Raw genomic sequence first — 16,369 nt, forward strand, 5'->3', positions numbered from 1 at the left:
AATTGTGAAAAATGTGGAATTTCAGTACATATTTTTAACTGGTTTAAAGCCTCTTGGGGGCAACTTGGACATGAAAAGAATGTGCTTTGACATTCACATGAGGGTTCACAAGGAAAAGGGAGAAAAATTAGATTTTGTACTTTAGTTCCACTGAGCTTAATGAAATGCTTTCACTGTCCTCTAAAAGGAAATGCAGTTTCCAGCCAGAAGTACAGATATAAACAAACAGCTGTGTAATCAATTTCACATATGTTCCCAATGGATTCAAAATAATAACACAGTCAGAACAATGAAAAGCAGTGACACAAGAAAGTGAAAGCTCCTTCCTGTATCAGCTCATAAAATACACTTCACTGTGATACAATACATACTGGAGAGAATTTAAATGACAATAAAATAACATATTTTCTATGACAAGCATTTGTAACAGCAACATGTCCTCTTTTGCTAATAAAAAGCCAATTTTAAAGCAGGCAAGCAACAGACCCTGATGTCCAGCCTGAAAATCGTCAGTCTCCAAGTTTCTTATTTCAGTTCAAGATTGAACTTTAGCATTGACTTTTGAACACTGAGTTACGTAAAAAAAAAACAGAACAAGGTTTAACCATGGGAGCTCTTTTAGTCAGAAGCAGCTAATTCTTTTACCATTTAGAAACACATAAAGTTTAGGGGGTAAAATCTATTTGTGTACAATGATGGTCAGAGTAATACAGGATTTATTAATGAATTACAAACAGATAAACATTGAAAAACGTTGTTACTGATTTTTACTCTCTCACTGCCATCTGAAGTCAGCAACTAACTAACATGTAGTAGTGAGATCTTACTGCCAAAAGTATTCACTCACTCATCCAAATCGATGAATTCAGGTGTCCCAGTCTCTTCCACGGCCACAGATGTATAAAATCAAGCACCTAGGCGCGCAGACTGCTTCTACAACCATCTGTGAAAGAATGGGTCACTCTCAGGAGCTCACCGAATTCCTGCGTGGTACCATGATAAGATGCCAACTGTGCAAAAAGTTCAGTCATGAAATTTCCTCACTACTAAATAATCCACAGTCAGCTCTTAGTAGTAGGCCACACAAAATCCCAGCACTGGCTGAGCAGCTGCTGAGGAGAATGGAGCACAGAGGTCACCAACGTTCTGCAGAGTCAGTAGCTACAGACCTCCAGACTTCTTGTGGCCTTCAGATTAGATCAAGAACAGTGAATAGAGAGCTTGATGGAATGGGTTTCCATGGCTGAGCAGCTGCAACCAAGCCATCCATTACTAAGTGCAAAACATCAAATGAAGTGGTGTTCCCAACTCCAGTCCTGGAGGAACACTATCCTGCATGTTTTAGTTGTTTCTCTGCTCTTCAGCAGGTCTTCATGTTCTGCAGAAGCCTGTTAATCACTCACTCACTCACTCACATCAGGTGTATCAAAGCAGAGACACAACTAAAACATGCAGGACAGTGTTCCTCGAGGACTAGAGTTCTGTACCACTGGTGTAAAGCATGGCGCGACTGGACTCCAGAGCAGTGGAGCCATGTTCTCCGGAGGGACGAATCACGCTTCTCTGTCTGGCAATCCGATGGACGAGTCTGGGTTTGGCTGCTGCCAGGAGAACGGCTCTTGTCTGACTGCATTGAGCCAAGTGTAAGGTTTGGTGGAGGGAGGATTATGATGTGGGGTTGCTTTCAGGAGTTGGACATGGCGGCTTAGTTCCAAAGAAAGGAACCCTTAATGCTTCATCATAACAAGACATTTTGGACGTTTTCATGCTCCCAACTTTGTGGGAAAAGTTTGGGGATGGCCCCTTCCTGTTCCAACATGACTGCACACCAGTTCACTTTTTATATTAGGTTTATCTGTGCTGACCCTTAATCTGTTAAAAAACATATATTAAAGAAGGTTCAAAATGTTGTTTGAAATGCAAATAAAAAATAATTAAATCTGTTACATATCTATTCTCTTTTGTACTTTATAATATCCCGTCTTTTAATTAAATAACATGCCTGGATCATAAAAATGATTTTCCAAAAAATTCCTTTGGAGCCATTCTGTTGTGTTTCATGCATTCTTTTAGGGCTTGCAGAAACAAGCAAAACTTTGTGTGAAAAAATTTAGCTTTCCATACACATCAATCCACCTAAATATTATCACAGATGTTGGCTTATAAAGTGCTGGATTTATTAGACTGTTTGTTGTACTCTTTGAAATCTAATTGTTTAAAATTTTATATTTAAACCAGGGGCACATAAAAATGTAGTTTTGATTACATTTTGTCTGATCTTTGCTTTAGAAAAGACTACAATCATAGCACAATTAACTGATTTGTTGCCATAAATATTCCACTAGATTTTCATTTCCTGGAATTGCACGTTTTTGACAGTATTCATTATGCTTTTAACTGTATCCTTTGTAATAGTTATTGGCTCATTTAAATGAGCTAATAAAAATAACAATAAAATGAACAATGAAACAACTAATTTGTTTGCAGAATTCTAGTTTGATTAAGAATATTTACAATATCAAAAACTATGCATGATCATGACGTCTTTAGAAACAAAATAATCGTTTTAAATCCATTTAGCAAACTGCACAGCTAGCTTGTTAGCTGTCCTGATCACGTGACAGCAGAAGTGCGCAGTGAGCTTCTGCGCAAACGCAGAGCTGCTTCCCTGGTCAGCTGACTGTGAGCGAGATGTTCAGGTAAAGGACCTCCGAACAGAAAACCTGTTATTTTCGGCCTCATTTATGGGAAGCTGCTGGTGTTTTTCTGAAGTGCACCTTGTGGACCAAAGGCTGAAGCCGTCAAACACATCGGTAAGAGCAAATAATGTTCCCAGTGTCGGTGTCGTGACAGCATCGTGAGGCTGCAATGATAAACAAGCTCAGTGTCAGCAGCAAGCTAGCTGTTCACGAAGCTGGTTTGTTTAGCTGCTTGTCATTGATTCCTCCCCCCCCAACTATTTGTAATTATCCAATAAATAAAAGCAGCAGTTCTTAGTCATGTGGTGTTCATGCTGTTTAATTGGGTTAAGGATCTTTATTTGGTAACCTTTTACAGCTTGTAGCTGATCATATGACCACCAGTCACCAGTCCGTCTCTTGTTGCAGACAGTGGGCAATTCTGTGAGGAAGTTCATGCTTTATAAGAAAAACCAAGGTCGAAAGGGGAAGAAAGGATTTCATAATTTGCCTCATTATTACAGATATCATTCAGAATTCACAAGAGGTTTATGTTAAAACCAGTTATTTCATTTAAAAGAGCTTCAAGGTATAAAATATCATGTATCTGGGTTAAAAAGTAGGAAGGTTAGAGCGTTTTAAAATACAAAACTTTGGGATAAATGATGTCCTGAATTTGTCTTGAACAATGTGAGATGTTATCCGTCAGAAAAATAGGCATAATTTCATTTTCAATTTCTTTTAGAAATTGCCATGAAATTTTCAGCCAATGTTTTTTTGATGAATGTTCAAAATGTGTTATCTTTTACAGTGGTTAGAGTAATACTAATCAGTTATTTTTTAATGAATAACTAGTAATAAACCTTTATTCACCCCAAAAATCATGAAAGTGAAAACAAGTTTTCTTAAAAAATCAGGTGCAGTGAAAGATGAGAGTCTAATCTCAGCTCTTAAATGTAAACAATTAATGTACTTAATACTGAAGATGTGCACTTCATACATATGTTCACAGTTTAATTTGATTTAATTTGCCAAACATGTAAATTCATTACTAGAAATGAATGAAACAGAAAGCTGTCTCTGAAAAGAACAAAGTGTTTAGTTAATAAATACAATAAAACATTTATGCTAAATCTTTTCTTATTGATTCTTTTATGACCTCCCTATACTCTGCCCTCAGTGACTTCCTTACATCAGCTGTTGGGTGGGCGTACCGTATCTTCTGCCAGCAGCCATGACGGAGTTCTGGTTGATCTCTGCTCCGGGGGAGAAGACATGCCAGCAGACCTGGGACAAGCTGATGGTGGCCACCACCCGCACCAACAACCTGTCCACCAACACCAAGTTCAACATCCCCGACCTCAAGGTGACACACGGACAGCTGCTGGACCGCCGCTGTCGTACGCATGAAAGGAGTGTTTCTGTTTCGTTTTGTGGGTATCTCACAAGTTGCCTCCCGACAGGTTGGAACGTTGGACGTGCTGGTGGGTCTGTCAGACGAGCTCGCTAAACTGTCCACCTTTGTGGAAAGGCAAGATCAGCCGTTAAGAGTTTGAGCATTCGTCCAGGTTCTATTTCAGCCTAACTCTGTTTCTGTTTTTAACCCGCACTTCTTGTCACGTTCAGTGTGGTGAGGAAGATTGCTCAGTACATGGCGGATGTTCTGGAGGACAGCAGGGACAAAGTGCAGGAGAATCTTTTGGCCAATGGAGGTAATCGCCATCATCAACACAAATAAACTGAGTTATAAACACACTCAGTTGATGTCCTTACAGTTATTACAGCACACAAAACCCATAGAAATGAAAGTATTTAATGCTGATGGCTTTTATCTGGTTTCAGTTGACCTGGTCACCTATATCACCAGATTTCAGTGGGACATGGCTAAATATCCAATCAAACAGTCACTGAAAAACATCGCTGAGATCATCTCCAAGGTAACGAGTCAAATCATCTCACCTTTATGCAAATCTTTGGTTACTGACAGCTCTATTGCTTCTATTAATTCAACACAATTGATGCCAATTTGCTTCTTAGTAACAGGCAATAATTTTTTTGCCCGTGTCTGTAACCTATTTTATGAACCATCTGACTCATTTCAAACTATGAATTCAAACATAAAATAAGTTATTTTGGACTCCAGTAGTTTTCCAGCTATACTGACGTGCAGTTCTGAAACGCAGGTCCACACTTAATGTAAACAAAGCAGTTTCATCTGCTTTTTCGATCTTTCGATTTACTTTTCGATCCCAAATCTTCCATGGACACTGACCATCTATATGACAAAAATGTGCAGATTTTGTTTTATACTTTTTGAATTTTTGGGGACCGCTCTTAATGATGTTATAATTATTTGATGTAAATGTTTAACTTTTGGAGCAAACCCAGCTCAAGATGGCCGTCACAGCCAACTAACCTCAGAAAACACAAAAAAACAGCTTTAATTCAGACAACCTTGCAGATATTGAGCTAAAATCTGGTGTGTTTGTAGCTGAGAGTCATCCATCAACACATCATTAAAGTTCTGCTCGTTGTGTGAGATCTTTGCCATTAACTGCTGGGAGTCAAACCTGTTTGTTTTTAAAACCACTGTGAAAATCACGGTTTTCCTCCTCGATTTGTAGCAAGTGAGTCAGATAGACAACGACCTGAAGGCCAGAGCTTCAGCCTATAACAATCTGAAGGGAAACCTGCAGAATCTGGAGAGGAAGAACGCGTGAGTTACAGTGAAAACAGGATTTTAATTGTGTTTCAGTTAATGTTTGTTTGTTTGTTTGTTTTCTTAATGCTCATGTTAGGGCGATGGTTAATAGTTCTGTCTTACAAGACGACCTCCATTAAGAGCCCTTGTTTAAATTTGGATTTTCTGAATGATCTAAATAAACAGATACCCGTCAGACTTCAGTTTTCTTCTCATTGATGGCCGAGTCAGTCTGGTTTGTTTCTGATGAACAATCATTACTCTCTTCATTAAAGCCACTTATAATGTAGCTCATACCAATATCTTATGATAAATCCTAGTTTATTTACTCTAAACTAGTTTTCCTTGTTTTATGTTAAAGAAATTTTAACAACTTGCTTCAAATTTGCTTGATATTTACAGGCAAACAATACAATTATCCCCTCACTCCTGAGAGCAGATGCTCAAGAAGAGAAATGTCATAAAGTTTTATTTTGTGGACAAATAAGTGCCTTACATAGAACCGTAATTAAAGTTTGATGGTTTCCACTGCTAGATGAGTTAACATCTCCGATTGAAAACATAATTTAGCTTCTTCCAGGTTTTGTGGTCTTTTCTGCCCAGTAATTTATGATGTTAATGGAAACATTTCTGTCTTTTTTTTTCAGGGGGAGTTTGTTGACTAGGAGTCTGGCTGACATCGTGAAGAAAGAGGACTTTGTTCTGGACTCAGAGTACCTGATTACCATGCTGGTGGTCGTCCCAAAGTACGAAAACCTGCAACATTTTCTGTTATCTTCAATATGCAGTCCGGAGAAATTATAAATTAGTTTGAGGAAGTCTGGATTTCAGCCTTCACACTTCATTTATCACAGAATACATTTTGATCTAAAATGTGTTCAAAATAAGTCATTTTAGATTAAGAATGTTAGTTTTGATGTTTCTGTTGTCTTCTGTAAGAGAACATTGTTTCGTCTCTCCTCACCAGGACGAACTACGCCGACTGGCAGAAGACGTACGAAACGCTTGCAGAGATGGTTGTGCCACGCTCCTCTAAGTAAGTCTCCTTTAGCCAAATATTAAATCAATCTAAAATTACTTCTTTGTAACACATTTGACACATTAAATGCCACATAAAATTGACTTTAAAACAGAAAAATGTTCTTGTCGGTGAAGTACAAACACTTTTGCTTTTTGTTGACTTTTCATTTCCTTGTCCTTTATGTTCCCTTCGGCTGGCTCAGCTCAGCGTTTGACTCTTTCAATATTTCATTGTTCACCTGTGAAGAGCCCGTATTAGAACAGAGAACATTAATAGGCTGACCTGTAGAAAGCAATTGACCTTTTGTCACCGTGGCAAAGTACTTTTAGAGGCTGGTTTTTGAGCAGACAGGGCTGACTGTGGTGTATTTCCAGATAATTGCCTGATAATGTTGATTTTTAAAAAGGAAGCCGTTGCAGATTGGGCAGGAAGATGTTTTCCAAATGGTTATAAGCCTTGCCATTTGTTTTCTGTTTGTGTAATTTCACTTATTTTCTGTAGAAACGTAACTATCAACTGCTGTTGTTACATGTCCCAATGAAGCTGAACGTTTAATTCACAGATTTTTGTTTGTGTTTGTTTTGTGTACACTTATTCAGGTGTTGCAATTTATTTGAAGTGCACTACAGACACCTTAATTGATGTAATTAAGCAAACAAATCATACCCTGTCTTAATATTCACCCAGTGAGTGATTGTTTTAAAACACATAGTTGTCGAAAGAAGTAAGTAGCTCTACGTTATACATTTGACTCTTTTTTTTCTATCACCTGCTGCCATGAAAGGCAGGAAATCATGTAACTGCCTGTGTTTGTCTGTTAGCAAAATATCTCATGAACCACTGGACACATCTCCAACTGATCACCTTTTAAAGTGTCCAATTCAAGATGGTTGCCTTATCTAGTTGACCTTAGCAAACACAAAAAAGGCTTAAGTCAGTCACTTTAGCAGATATTGAGCTGTAGTTTGTTGTGGTGGTAGTAGAGAGTCAGCCCAACACGTACTCTGAGCACTCTAAGAAGTTTGCTTAAAGCTTTGCCGTGCAAGCTTGCAGGTTGTATTTTCCTCTGCAGTGGAAAGCCCATCAATCAGGCAGCTGCGGGTAACATCACTCACTGGTAAAACAGACACATTGGCTCTAAAATGGCTTTTGACAAGCCAAGGAACCCGAGACCGCGTCATCGTCTTAGTGTGTATGAAGATGAATGAGATTCCTGCGGGAGGATTAGACGTGGCGCCCCGCTCATGCACAACGAGCCGTGTTTTCATCGAGCAGGGAGGAAGAGAGGTGTAAAGTTTAAAGCTATTATTTATTTATTAGCTGCCGAGACACTCCCGACACACCCACGGCGTGTGTCGAGGGCTCACACCCTCCCTCTTTATGTCTCCTCCTCTGCAGGCAGCTGTTTGAAGACAACGACAGTGGTCTGTTCAGTGTCACGCTTTTCAGGAAGGCCGTGGATGATTTCAAACACAAGGCCAGAGAAAACAAGTAAACACCGTGAATTCAATAAATGGACTTGTTTAAATAAATTAAGGCCTATTTGCCGCACTTGAGCTGAAGGTTTTGACATTTGACACAATGCCTTTGCTCTGAATTGCTTTGTTTGTGCAGCGAATGATATTGATGTGTCCCTCATGAATCCATCCACAATAGACAAACAAACAGCAGTAATGACAGCTGAAGTAGGTTCCTACTTTTGTCTGCAGTCCACTCCACTCAGCACAGCAGAGGGCTCTCTCTGCGTTGCATTTATGGGTTTTTATCATCAGTGTAATGGGGTAGCGCACTCCTATGCATCTCTTTGCATAATTTGCCGTCTCTCCGCGGTGTGTTCCGGCTCAGGTTTACGGTGCGTGACTTCCAGTACAACGAGGAAGAGATGAAGGCGGACAAAGAAGAGATGACGCGTTTATCCACGGACAAGAAGAAACAGTTTGTAAGAGCGCCGCTCCACGCACAAACAGTGTTCATCCTCACCGTAGTCTGAATGAAATGAGCTCTGACTCGTGTTCAAACTTAATTTAGTAGAAGTTAAACCACAAATGATATTTAAATGTTTATTTTGGGTATATCGCTGGTCTAAAACAGTGTGCAAATGATTATTTATTTCAGTAAACCTGCTGCTATTATTGATAAACAAACTAACTAAAATGTGCTATTTTTCCTCTATCCTTTCATGAAAAAAAAGATTTCTATGTATGCATTTTTACAGTTTAATTTTTTTCTTATTAATAAACTACTTTTGCTGTGACCGTAGGGTCCTTTGGTCCGGTGGCTGAAGGTGAATTTCAGTGAGGCCTTCATCGCGTGGATTCACATAAAAGCCCTGCGTGTGTTCGTTGAGTCGGTGTTAAGGTGAGCGCTGATTAAGATGTGGCCGCGTACCTTAAAAGAATAGTAAGGATCTGTGGAAAAAGTTTGGAACAATTAGCATCTTACCTGTTATAGATAGCTCTTTGACTGACCTCAGTTTGGAGAAATGAAGTTTGAATCTGACCGAACTGATGAGCCTTTGGCTAGTCTGAGCGGGAAATAGGTGCTGTGAAATTTCTAAGATGAGTTGCTTTAGAAAGGGCAGAAATCCATTACTTCATCAGCCCGGTTCGAACTAAACTTTATTTCTCCAAAATGAGGTCCTTTTTAAAGAGCTATCTACAACAGGTAAGATATTACCTGTTCAGAAGCTTCCCACAGAACCCTCTTTCCAAAACCTGAACCGCCTCGTTAACGTCAGATAGGCTGATTTAGGACCTTTTCCTTTGACAGATACGGGCTGCCAGTCAACTTCCAGACCATGTTGCTTCAGCCCAACAAGAAGAACATGAAGAAACTGAGAGAGGTGCTGTACGACCTGTACAAACATCTGGACAGCAGTGCTGCAATCATCGACGTGAGTCTCATCAACAGCTTTGTTGTATTTGATGGATAACACTAAGTCAGAGTAGCTGTAAAAACCACATAATTTAGTCCAGTCCTTACTCACTGTAACCTCAGTGCTGTAACGTATCATTATTTAATCAACACTTCTATAGTTATATTAATTGGACTCCACTTACAGGGCTTTTTACAGAGCCCTAAACACTTTAACCATTAAGAGCTACATCCACACACTCATTCATTCTCCCCTGTTTCCAGGCTGATACACTGAGCCCATTTCTTTTTCATAAACACACATTAGACACCGATAAGCGCTCTTAGAGCATCTTTGAGGTTTAGTCTCTCACCCAAGTGCACTTTAAACTGTTCACAGAAGAAAACAGGCAACGATCCGCGGTCTAGAAGAAACAAAACTTAAATGGTAATCAAAACAGGGCTTTAAAATATCCTGTTTTATTTCATCCTTAGACTGGTTTTACGCCAAGCGCACAAGATTTATGTATTCAGTTGGCCTGCTCCAAATCAGGCTACAATCCGGGTTTAATCAATCCTGAAATAAGAAATGTTTTATTTTTTAAATTTTGTATGATTATCTACAACACTTGAGCCATGTTTTTATCCAGTGATGGCTATTGCCGTTCTGTAAAGATGTCGCTCATATTGATGTTAGACGTGTAATTGGTTTTACTTTAAGACATTTTTGACTTGGATTTGCTCCTCCTCAGCCTGGCTTGATGTTTGTGAAACCAAGATTTGGTTAGGCTTAGCTTTCTTAACTTATTCTGTTTTGCTGAAATGTGAAAAAAGCCCTCAGCTTCAGATCCTAAGCCTTAAAACAGATCAATGGACCGCATCAGGCAGTAAAGAAAAGTGGATTTAATCTGATGGTACGTTCACATTAGGAGGTTCTGTTTGACTGCAGTCGTCTCAGTTCAAAGGCTGAAAACAAAAAGTTCATATTTTGTGCTAAACCATCGTTTTATTGACTCAAACTAGGGATGTTTCAGGCCGATAACAAGTATCAAATTGGAGTACCGGTCATGGCATTGATCGGTGTTGGTGTAGCTGGCACTCTCTGCTCCTGATCCAGTTATGTTTTCGGTTTGAGTTGCCTCAACCTCGCTGTCGTACAGGAGGACAACAAACTTTATTTATTTATCTGAGCAGAAGACGGATTTTAAATGGGATTAGTTACACTTTTACATAAAATAGTGATTAAAATAGTGATGAGAATAATGTTATTTTTTTATTCTTCTACTTCCAGGCTTCCATGGACATCCCAGGGCTGAACTTGAGCCAGCAGGAGTACTACCCGTACGTTTACTACAAGATCGACCTAAATTTGCTGGATTTTAAAGTCTAAAACACTTTGCCATCATCATCATCATCATCATCATGTGCTGTAGTGGTCTAATGTGAGAGGTTCACATTCACAAGCTTTAATTTATTTCCAATTCTGTCCTGTTTTTTTTTGTGTGTGTGCGCGTTTGTGGTTTTATGTTTGATTTTTTTTCTTTCTTAATCATTTTCTTGTACGTTTTACACCAGATATTTTTTTTTTAGAAGAATGCTGATTGGCAGCTCTTTGTAGAATCACAACAGTCTTTCATAAAAACTCTCCAATTAGTTCTGACAGAACAGACTTGAATATTGTTGATTTAGTTTTGTTATTTTCAGTTTATTCCACATCAGAAATTGTGACATTCCTTCATGTCATTTACAGACATGTAAACTACTTTCTTTTTACTGTCACCCCTCCTATTCTACTTTAAATAAATTCATATTATAGGTACGTATATGAGAGAAATAGGGGGAAAAGAACTATGTATAATAAATACTGTATTTATTTAATGCTTTAAAAATCTGTGTACATGTTTCTGTTCAGGTTTTAAAAGTGGCGTGTTTGTTTTTAGTTCCACGTAAGAAGCCCCTGTTTACAAGTAAATGTCTTTTCTTCTCATGATGTGATCTTGTGAAACTGGAACTGGTCAAATTATATATAAAAAAACAACAACCTAAAAACAAAAAAAGGAGCGATGTTTGCTGACTATAAGCTCCTACGATTTCTGGATATTTAGCACGTCGAGGAACAACATCATTGTAATCTGTGCTAATACTGTATTGTACTGTATGTATAAAACCTCAACCAACTATTTAAAATAAATGTGAAATTAAATGCTGTCTGTGAAATATGTTGAGAGTTTTCTTCATTTCGTGGTACAATATTTTTGTTTTGTGGAAATATGACAGGAGAGTTGAGAAGCCGGCGGGAAGAAACTCGTTTTAACGCTGCAGGAGGAGGGAGGAGCTTCCTGGGAGTTCTGACCCGAGTGTCTCGTTGACGATGAAAGGTGCATGCGAAAACGAACGTCTCGCAGCCACGTGACCGCGACCCGACTTCTTGACGTCTCATGGAAAATGCTGGAGCCTTTAGGATTGCACGGTCTGACCTTGGGGTGAATTTGCTGGGACGTTCACTCCTGGAAAGATTGTCAGCTTTCTTAAACGTCTACTTGTGAATAGTCTCTCTCTCTCTGCAGAATGATAGACTTCAAATTATTTGGAAGTGGAGTCACAACTTCCCCCAGATTGACGGTCTAAGGATCATTGCTGATGTCTTTCCACCTTGACATTGTGATAACACACCTCTACGATGCAGACCAGCAAGCTGCCCAAACCCCTGCTGCTCACATTTAATGACTCGGGTTTCCTCAGTAATATTCATCATAATAAATAAAAAAAACAAAACATAAATATTTTGGATCGCCACTGCTCCTGGTTCGCATGACGATGACGACGATGGTCGTAGTGATGATGCGGGGGGAAAGTTTGAGCCGACGTCCCTCTCAGCCAATCAGCGCTCGGAGTGCGCGCGGCGTGGACTCCCTCCTCCGTGCACAACGCGCACGTCTCCGTGTGGCGTGTTGCTGCTGGCCAGCAGCTGACAGCCTGTCGGGGAGCTGCAGCGGCCGCCGCTGCTGCTGCTGCTGCTGCTGCTGCTGATGATGGTGGTGGTGGTGGTGGTGATGGAGGGAACACAAGCACTGTGAAGGATGCTGCGCTGGTTCTGAGACAAACCGAGCCGGTTCTTTAGCGTCACCTGCCCTGGATGCGTTTCTCGATGGGTTGCGGTGGGAGTCGGGCGGACGCGATAATCGAGCCGAGGTACCACGAAAGCTGGACTAGAGAGACCGAATCGACATGGCTCACGAACACGGACGTAGAGACCCCCGTGTCGGTTTCAAACAGTAAGTTTATCTCCATTTTCTTCCCGTGGCGAGCGGGAGGCGGCTCGCTGGAGGCCAGATTACGCGTCCTGGCAAGGAATAAAGGGAGGCAGCTGATGATGCAGCAGCTTTTCATCACTGTTTGTCGGGTTTTATGTCGTTCACTTAACCCTTCAAGGTAAAGCTGTGGAGGCCGGTCTGAGGGAGAAGAGGATGGTGACCACAGGCACCCAGTGTGGGAAGCAGGCCCTCTCCACCAATGGCTCCAACCACCAGAGGAGACCCAGGCGCTCTTTAAGTGAAGTAGGTGCCACTGCTGGCAGGTTCATCATAAGCTGTGTTGTCCAACAAGCCCTCGGCTCTCATGTTTATCCAGAGTTAGGGCCATTTTCAGAAGAAAATCGGGTGAAGAATTAAAATGTTAACCTCTAATCTTTATTCAGTTCAGTCTATTTATATGAGGCCAAGCCACAAGAAAAGTCAGCTCAGGGCAACATGCAGATGAAAAAAAACAAGACCAAATCATAAATTCAGCTGAGCTTCAGATTCAAATCCAGTTACAGTCAACTAATTCCAGCATTCACAGTATATTATGAAAACGTTATCTAAGGAAGCCAGCAGATTGGAAAGACTCATTTCAACAGGAACAAACGTCCAGCAGAACCAGAACCAGGCTCAGGATGGCTGGCTACGGGTTGAGAGGACAGGAAAGAAGGATTGGTCCAGGTGTAGTTCCTATGGCGTGGAAAACTAAGAGAAACACAGGTTAATGGCAATAACTGCATTTATAAACATGGACCAGAGAGAGAGTAAAGACAGTAAAGTGAGGGAATGTGGTCAGTTTGTCCCTTAGCATAACGAGACAGCTCAGGAAACCAAAGCCAACCCTAACTCTTGGATTTATCAAAAAAGAAAAGCCTGGTCTTAAACGCAGACGGGGTGTCAGCCTCAGACAGAAACTGGAAGTTGGTTCAACAAGAGAGGAGCCTGAGAACTGAAAGCTCTGCTTCCCATTTTAGCAATTCTAGGAACCACAAGTAAACCTGCAGTCTGAGAGCAAAGTGCTCTGTTAGGAAAATATGGAACAATAAGATCTTTGGTCTAAGATGGAGTTTGGTTGTTGAGAGCTTTAATTGTTAAAAGTAAGATTTTAATTTCTGTTCTGAATTTTATTTAGCCAGGTAGGTTTTACTTAAGGTGGAAACCTGCGCTGGAAGAAAAACCAGACCAAAAGCACAAAATGTTTCTAATTAAAAAAAAAAAGAAAGGAATGCAACAAATAAAATGACCCTAAAAAAATCAAACAAGAAAAAGAAGGCGGACAAGCCTGCATGAGTTGTTTACATTTGATTATATTAGATAAAAACACTGAAAAACTTGATGATAATGGATGACTGATTTGATGCTTCAGTATGTTCTCAAACAGATCTTACCTGTTCCTTTGAGAGAATTTACTGTTTTTGCTTTTAACACGTCAGATGTATTTCTGTATATTACTGTAATATTTTTATGTTGCAATAGAATAATAATGCAATAAGATATTACTGCTTTTTGTTTAGTTTTCTACGATGTAAAAAGATCATCGATAATATAATTCATCCCTTCCAAAATAATTGTGTTTTACAAAAAAGAAAAAAAAAAGCATAAACAAGATAAAAGCCTGCAAAACACAGGTTTACATATTTCTCTTTGTGAAACTCACACCAGCCTATCCATTTGAGCTCATAAACGTGTGTTCCCAGCAGAGTTCCCGTGACTCCAAAAGGAGGGCGTCGAAGGAGGCCAGCTCTTTGTCGAAGGACAGCCGGTCCGTCAGCATCAGCAGCAGCGGGGATGCCGAACCACAAAACATGTGTGACGAGAGATGAAGGCGGGGCAGAAGCGCCGCGGGGATGCAGACGATAAGACGACGGCCTGACAACGAGCAGATCCTGCAGATGATGTTTGCGAGCGACTTTTACAGGGGCCCCGGCTCTCGGCGGCAGCGGTTTGTAACGCGAGCGCCCGCTTACGTCTCCATCCAAAGACCTCTGGATGCTGCATTGATGTTGCATGTGTGAGGGAGAGAGTGGCTCACGAACAGGGTTCACGCTCGCCGCCATGCTTTTCTCCCGCCATGCTCCTAGCACCAGTCAGGGAATGTGTCACTGTGTTACCACAACTTTATGAAATCCATTTAAAAAGAAGAGATTGCCCCTTATATGCACATGATAATCACAATCTGCACATCAAATGTGTTCTGTGTCGGGGCTTCCTTAAGTATTTGCTTTAGTTCTTTGTGCAGTTAATCTCTCTTTTGTTGTCAGTATGAAAAACACTAAGTATGCTGTTTAACCTCAGTCATCGCAGCGAGTAATCTTTATTTAGAAGAACCTAAAGTGCTGTTTAGGAGCTGAGATTTGGATATCTGAAGCTAGGAGGCTAAGAACTATCTTCTCCAGCCCTTTGCAAGATAAAAAAAAGACAAAACAAAAACAAATACACCTGCATGTGCCTACAGTTTCTTTTAATTTCAACTAAACTGTTGATTGATTTATTCTTTGTACTTGCTGTGTATGATGTGTTTGACAGTTCTCCTTTATGTTGTTATTTTTTTTGTGTTTTCTGGTATAAAATTTGTTACAGAAAAACTGTAATGTATTACTTTTGAGGCTGACGATGACTTGCATGTAAAACTCAGTCTCACATTGACTTGGTTCGTCTCTGCCCCATAATGATCAACAGCAAGCCATGTAAAAACAAGTTTTTGGGTTTTTGCCTGTTCAGAACACATGAAATAAACTCAGGAGGTGATACAGGATGGGATAATCCAGTCTGTGACCAGCAGATTGTGTTATTGACTGCTCGAAGACGGAAACTTTAAGAAAAACATGAACAATACACTGGTCGTGTCTTCAGTCTGACTGTATGCTTGTAACAACTGCATCTTGTCAAGCGTTTTCAATGATTCATTGAGAATAAAATGTTGAAATGTGTTGGAGTCATACTGTACATGCGATGTAAAACAAATGTTTGAGTTTAATGCACAGGATCTAAACTCGTTAAATTTGGAAAATAATTATGTTTATGCAATCATAGGCAACAGAATTTTTCAAAAAACCCAAAACAGCAGAATTTTTTTTAAAAAGCTTCCAAAATAATAGTTAAATGCATCTAATAAAACAGCTTTTTAACTTTCAGGCCTAATTGGATCTTTTCCATATTTTTGTTATCACTATTACTACATTTTTTATTAAAATTACAAAGAGAGAGAGAGAAGAATATTACTTGTTAGGTAATTAATGCCACAACAGTTACTGAGGAATGCTGATGAAAAAAATCAAAGTTTAGAATTAATAATATGATTCATTCATTCATATAATTCATTACAGAATTACAAAGAGAGATTATTTCCCCCGTTCTTTAGATCAACTGATGCAACTTTAATAGGCTATCTATCTATCTATCTATCTATCTATCTATCTATCTATCTATCTATCTATCTATCTATCTATCTATCTATCTATCTATCTATCTATCTATCTATCTGGTAATAATAAACCTATGGTGTCTAAAATGTTTCCACCTCATTATTTGTTTAATATGATGAGACACTATTTAATAATTCACAATTGGAATGTAGACTCCCTATTCCTGGCACCAAAAGTAAACCCAGTATGTGTGTGAATGTTTTTTTTTTTGTGGGAAATATTTAACTAACTTTTATTTTGAAGTTTTGATTTCTAACCGGAAGTTTTGTTGGTACTTCCGTTCAGGAACCATTAGCGCTTCCGACTGCTGGATGCTAAAAAACAAAAAACTTTTTGAGGTCTAAAGAAAAACTTCAACTATTTCTTCTAGAAAATAGCAACCGGACCAAATA

The 16,369-nt window shown here is 39.6% G+C and overlaps 2 protein-coding genes across 4 annotated transcripts; both read left to right on the forward strand.

Moving 5' to 3' along the window:
• Positions 1 to 2,648: 2,648 nt before the first annotated feature.
• Positions 2,649 to 11,474, forward strand: atp6v1c1b (ATPase H+ transporting V1 subunit C1b). 2 transcript variants are annotated; one of them, XM_017419568.3, is made up of 13 exons: positions 2,649 to 2,813; positions 3,859 to 4,044; positions 4,142 to 4,209; positions 4,305 to 4,390; positions 4,521 to 4,615; positions 5,303 to 5,394; positions 6,027 to 6,125; positions 6,347 to 6,415; positions 7,799 to 7,891; positions 8,246 to 8,339; positions 8,661 to 8,758; positions 9,170 to 9,293; positions 10,545 to 11,474. In XM_017419568.3, the coding sequence occupies exons 2-13, from the start codon at positions 3,913 to 3,915 to the stop codon at positions 10,641 to 10,643; spliced, it is 1,149 nt and encodes a 382-aa protein (XP_017275057.1). In that variant the 5' UTR covers positions 2,649 to 2,813; positions 3,859 to 3,912; the 3' UTR covers positions 10,644 to 11,474. The 2 variants fall into 2 exon arrangements, with proteins under 2 accessions (XP_017275057.1, XP_017275065.1); XM_017419576.3 differs by lacking the exon at positions 7,799 to 7,891.
• Positions 11,475 to 12,192: 718 nt separating this feature from the next.
• Positions 12,193 to 15,482, forward strand: si:ch211-215i13.3 (brain and acute leukemia cytoplasmic protein). 2 transcript variants are annotated; one of them, XM_017421070.3, is made up of 3 exons: positions 12,193 to 12,528; positions 12,686 to 12,810; positions 14,250 to 15,482. In XM_017421070.3, the coding sequence occupies exons 1-3, from the start codon at positions 12,390 to 12,392 to the stop codon at positions 14,373 to 14,375; spliced, it is 390 nt and encodes a 129-aa protein (XP_017276559.1). In that variant the 5' UTR covers positions 12,193 to 12,389; the 3' UTR covers positions 14,376 to 15,482. The 2 variants fall into 2 exon arrangements, with proteins under 2 accessions (XP_017276559.1, XP_017276568.1); XM_017421079.3 differs by having other exon boundaries at positions 12,198 to 12,528; positions 14,253 to 15,482.
• Positions 15,483 to 16,369: the final 887 nt, after the last annotated feature.

This window comes from Kryptolebias marmoratus, linkage group LG5 (assembly GCF_001649575.2).
Source record: "Kryptolebias marmoratus isolate JLee-2015 linkage group LG5, ASM164957v2, whole genome shotgun sequence".
Taxonomy (NCBI): Eukaryota; Metazoa; Chordata; class Actinopteri; order Cyprinodontiformes; family Rivulidae; genus Kryptolebias; species Kryptolebias marmoratus.

What these genes read in the sequence shown, in the direction of transcription:
- atp6v1c1b (XM_017419568.3), top strand. Translation starts at nt 3,913, where the DNA reads ATGACGGAGTTCTGGTTGATCTCTGCTCCGGGGGAGAAGACATGCCAG. An exon ending in TCAACATCCCCGACCTCAAG is followed by an intron (nt 4,045 to 4,141) that starts GTGACACACGGA and finishes GCCTCCCGACAG; the next exon opens with GTTGGAACGTTGGACGTGCT. An exon ending in GAATCTTTTGGCCAATGGAG is followed by an intron (nt 4,391 to 4,520) that starts GTAATCGCCATC and finishes ATCTGGTTTCAG; the next exon opens with TTGACCTGGTCACCTATATC.
- si:ch211-215i13.3 (XM_017421070.3), top strand. Translation starts at nt 12,390, where the DNA reads ATGCGTTTCTCGATGGGTTGCGGTGGGAGTCGGGCGGACGCGATAATC. An exon ending in CCCCGTGTCGGTTTCAAACA is followed by an intron (nt 12,529 to 12,685) that starts GTAAGTTTATCT and finishes TAACCCTTCAAG; the next exon opens with GTAAAGCTGTGGAGGCCGGT. An exon ending in CCAGGCGCTCTTTAAGTGAA is followed by an intron (nt 12,811 to 14,249) that starts GTAGGTGCCACT and finishes GTGTGTTCCCAG; the next exon opens with CAGAGTTCCCGTGACTCCAA.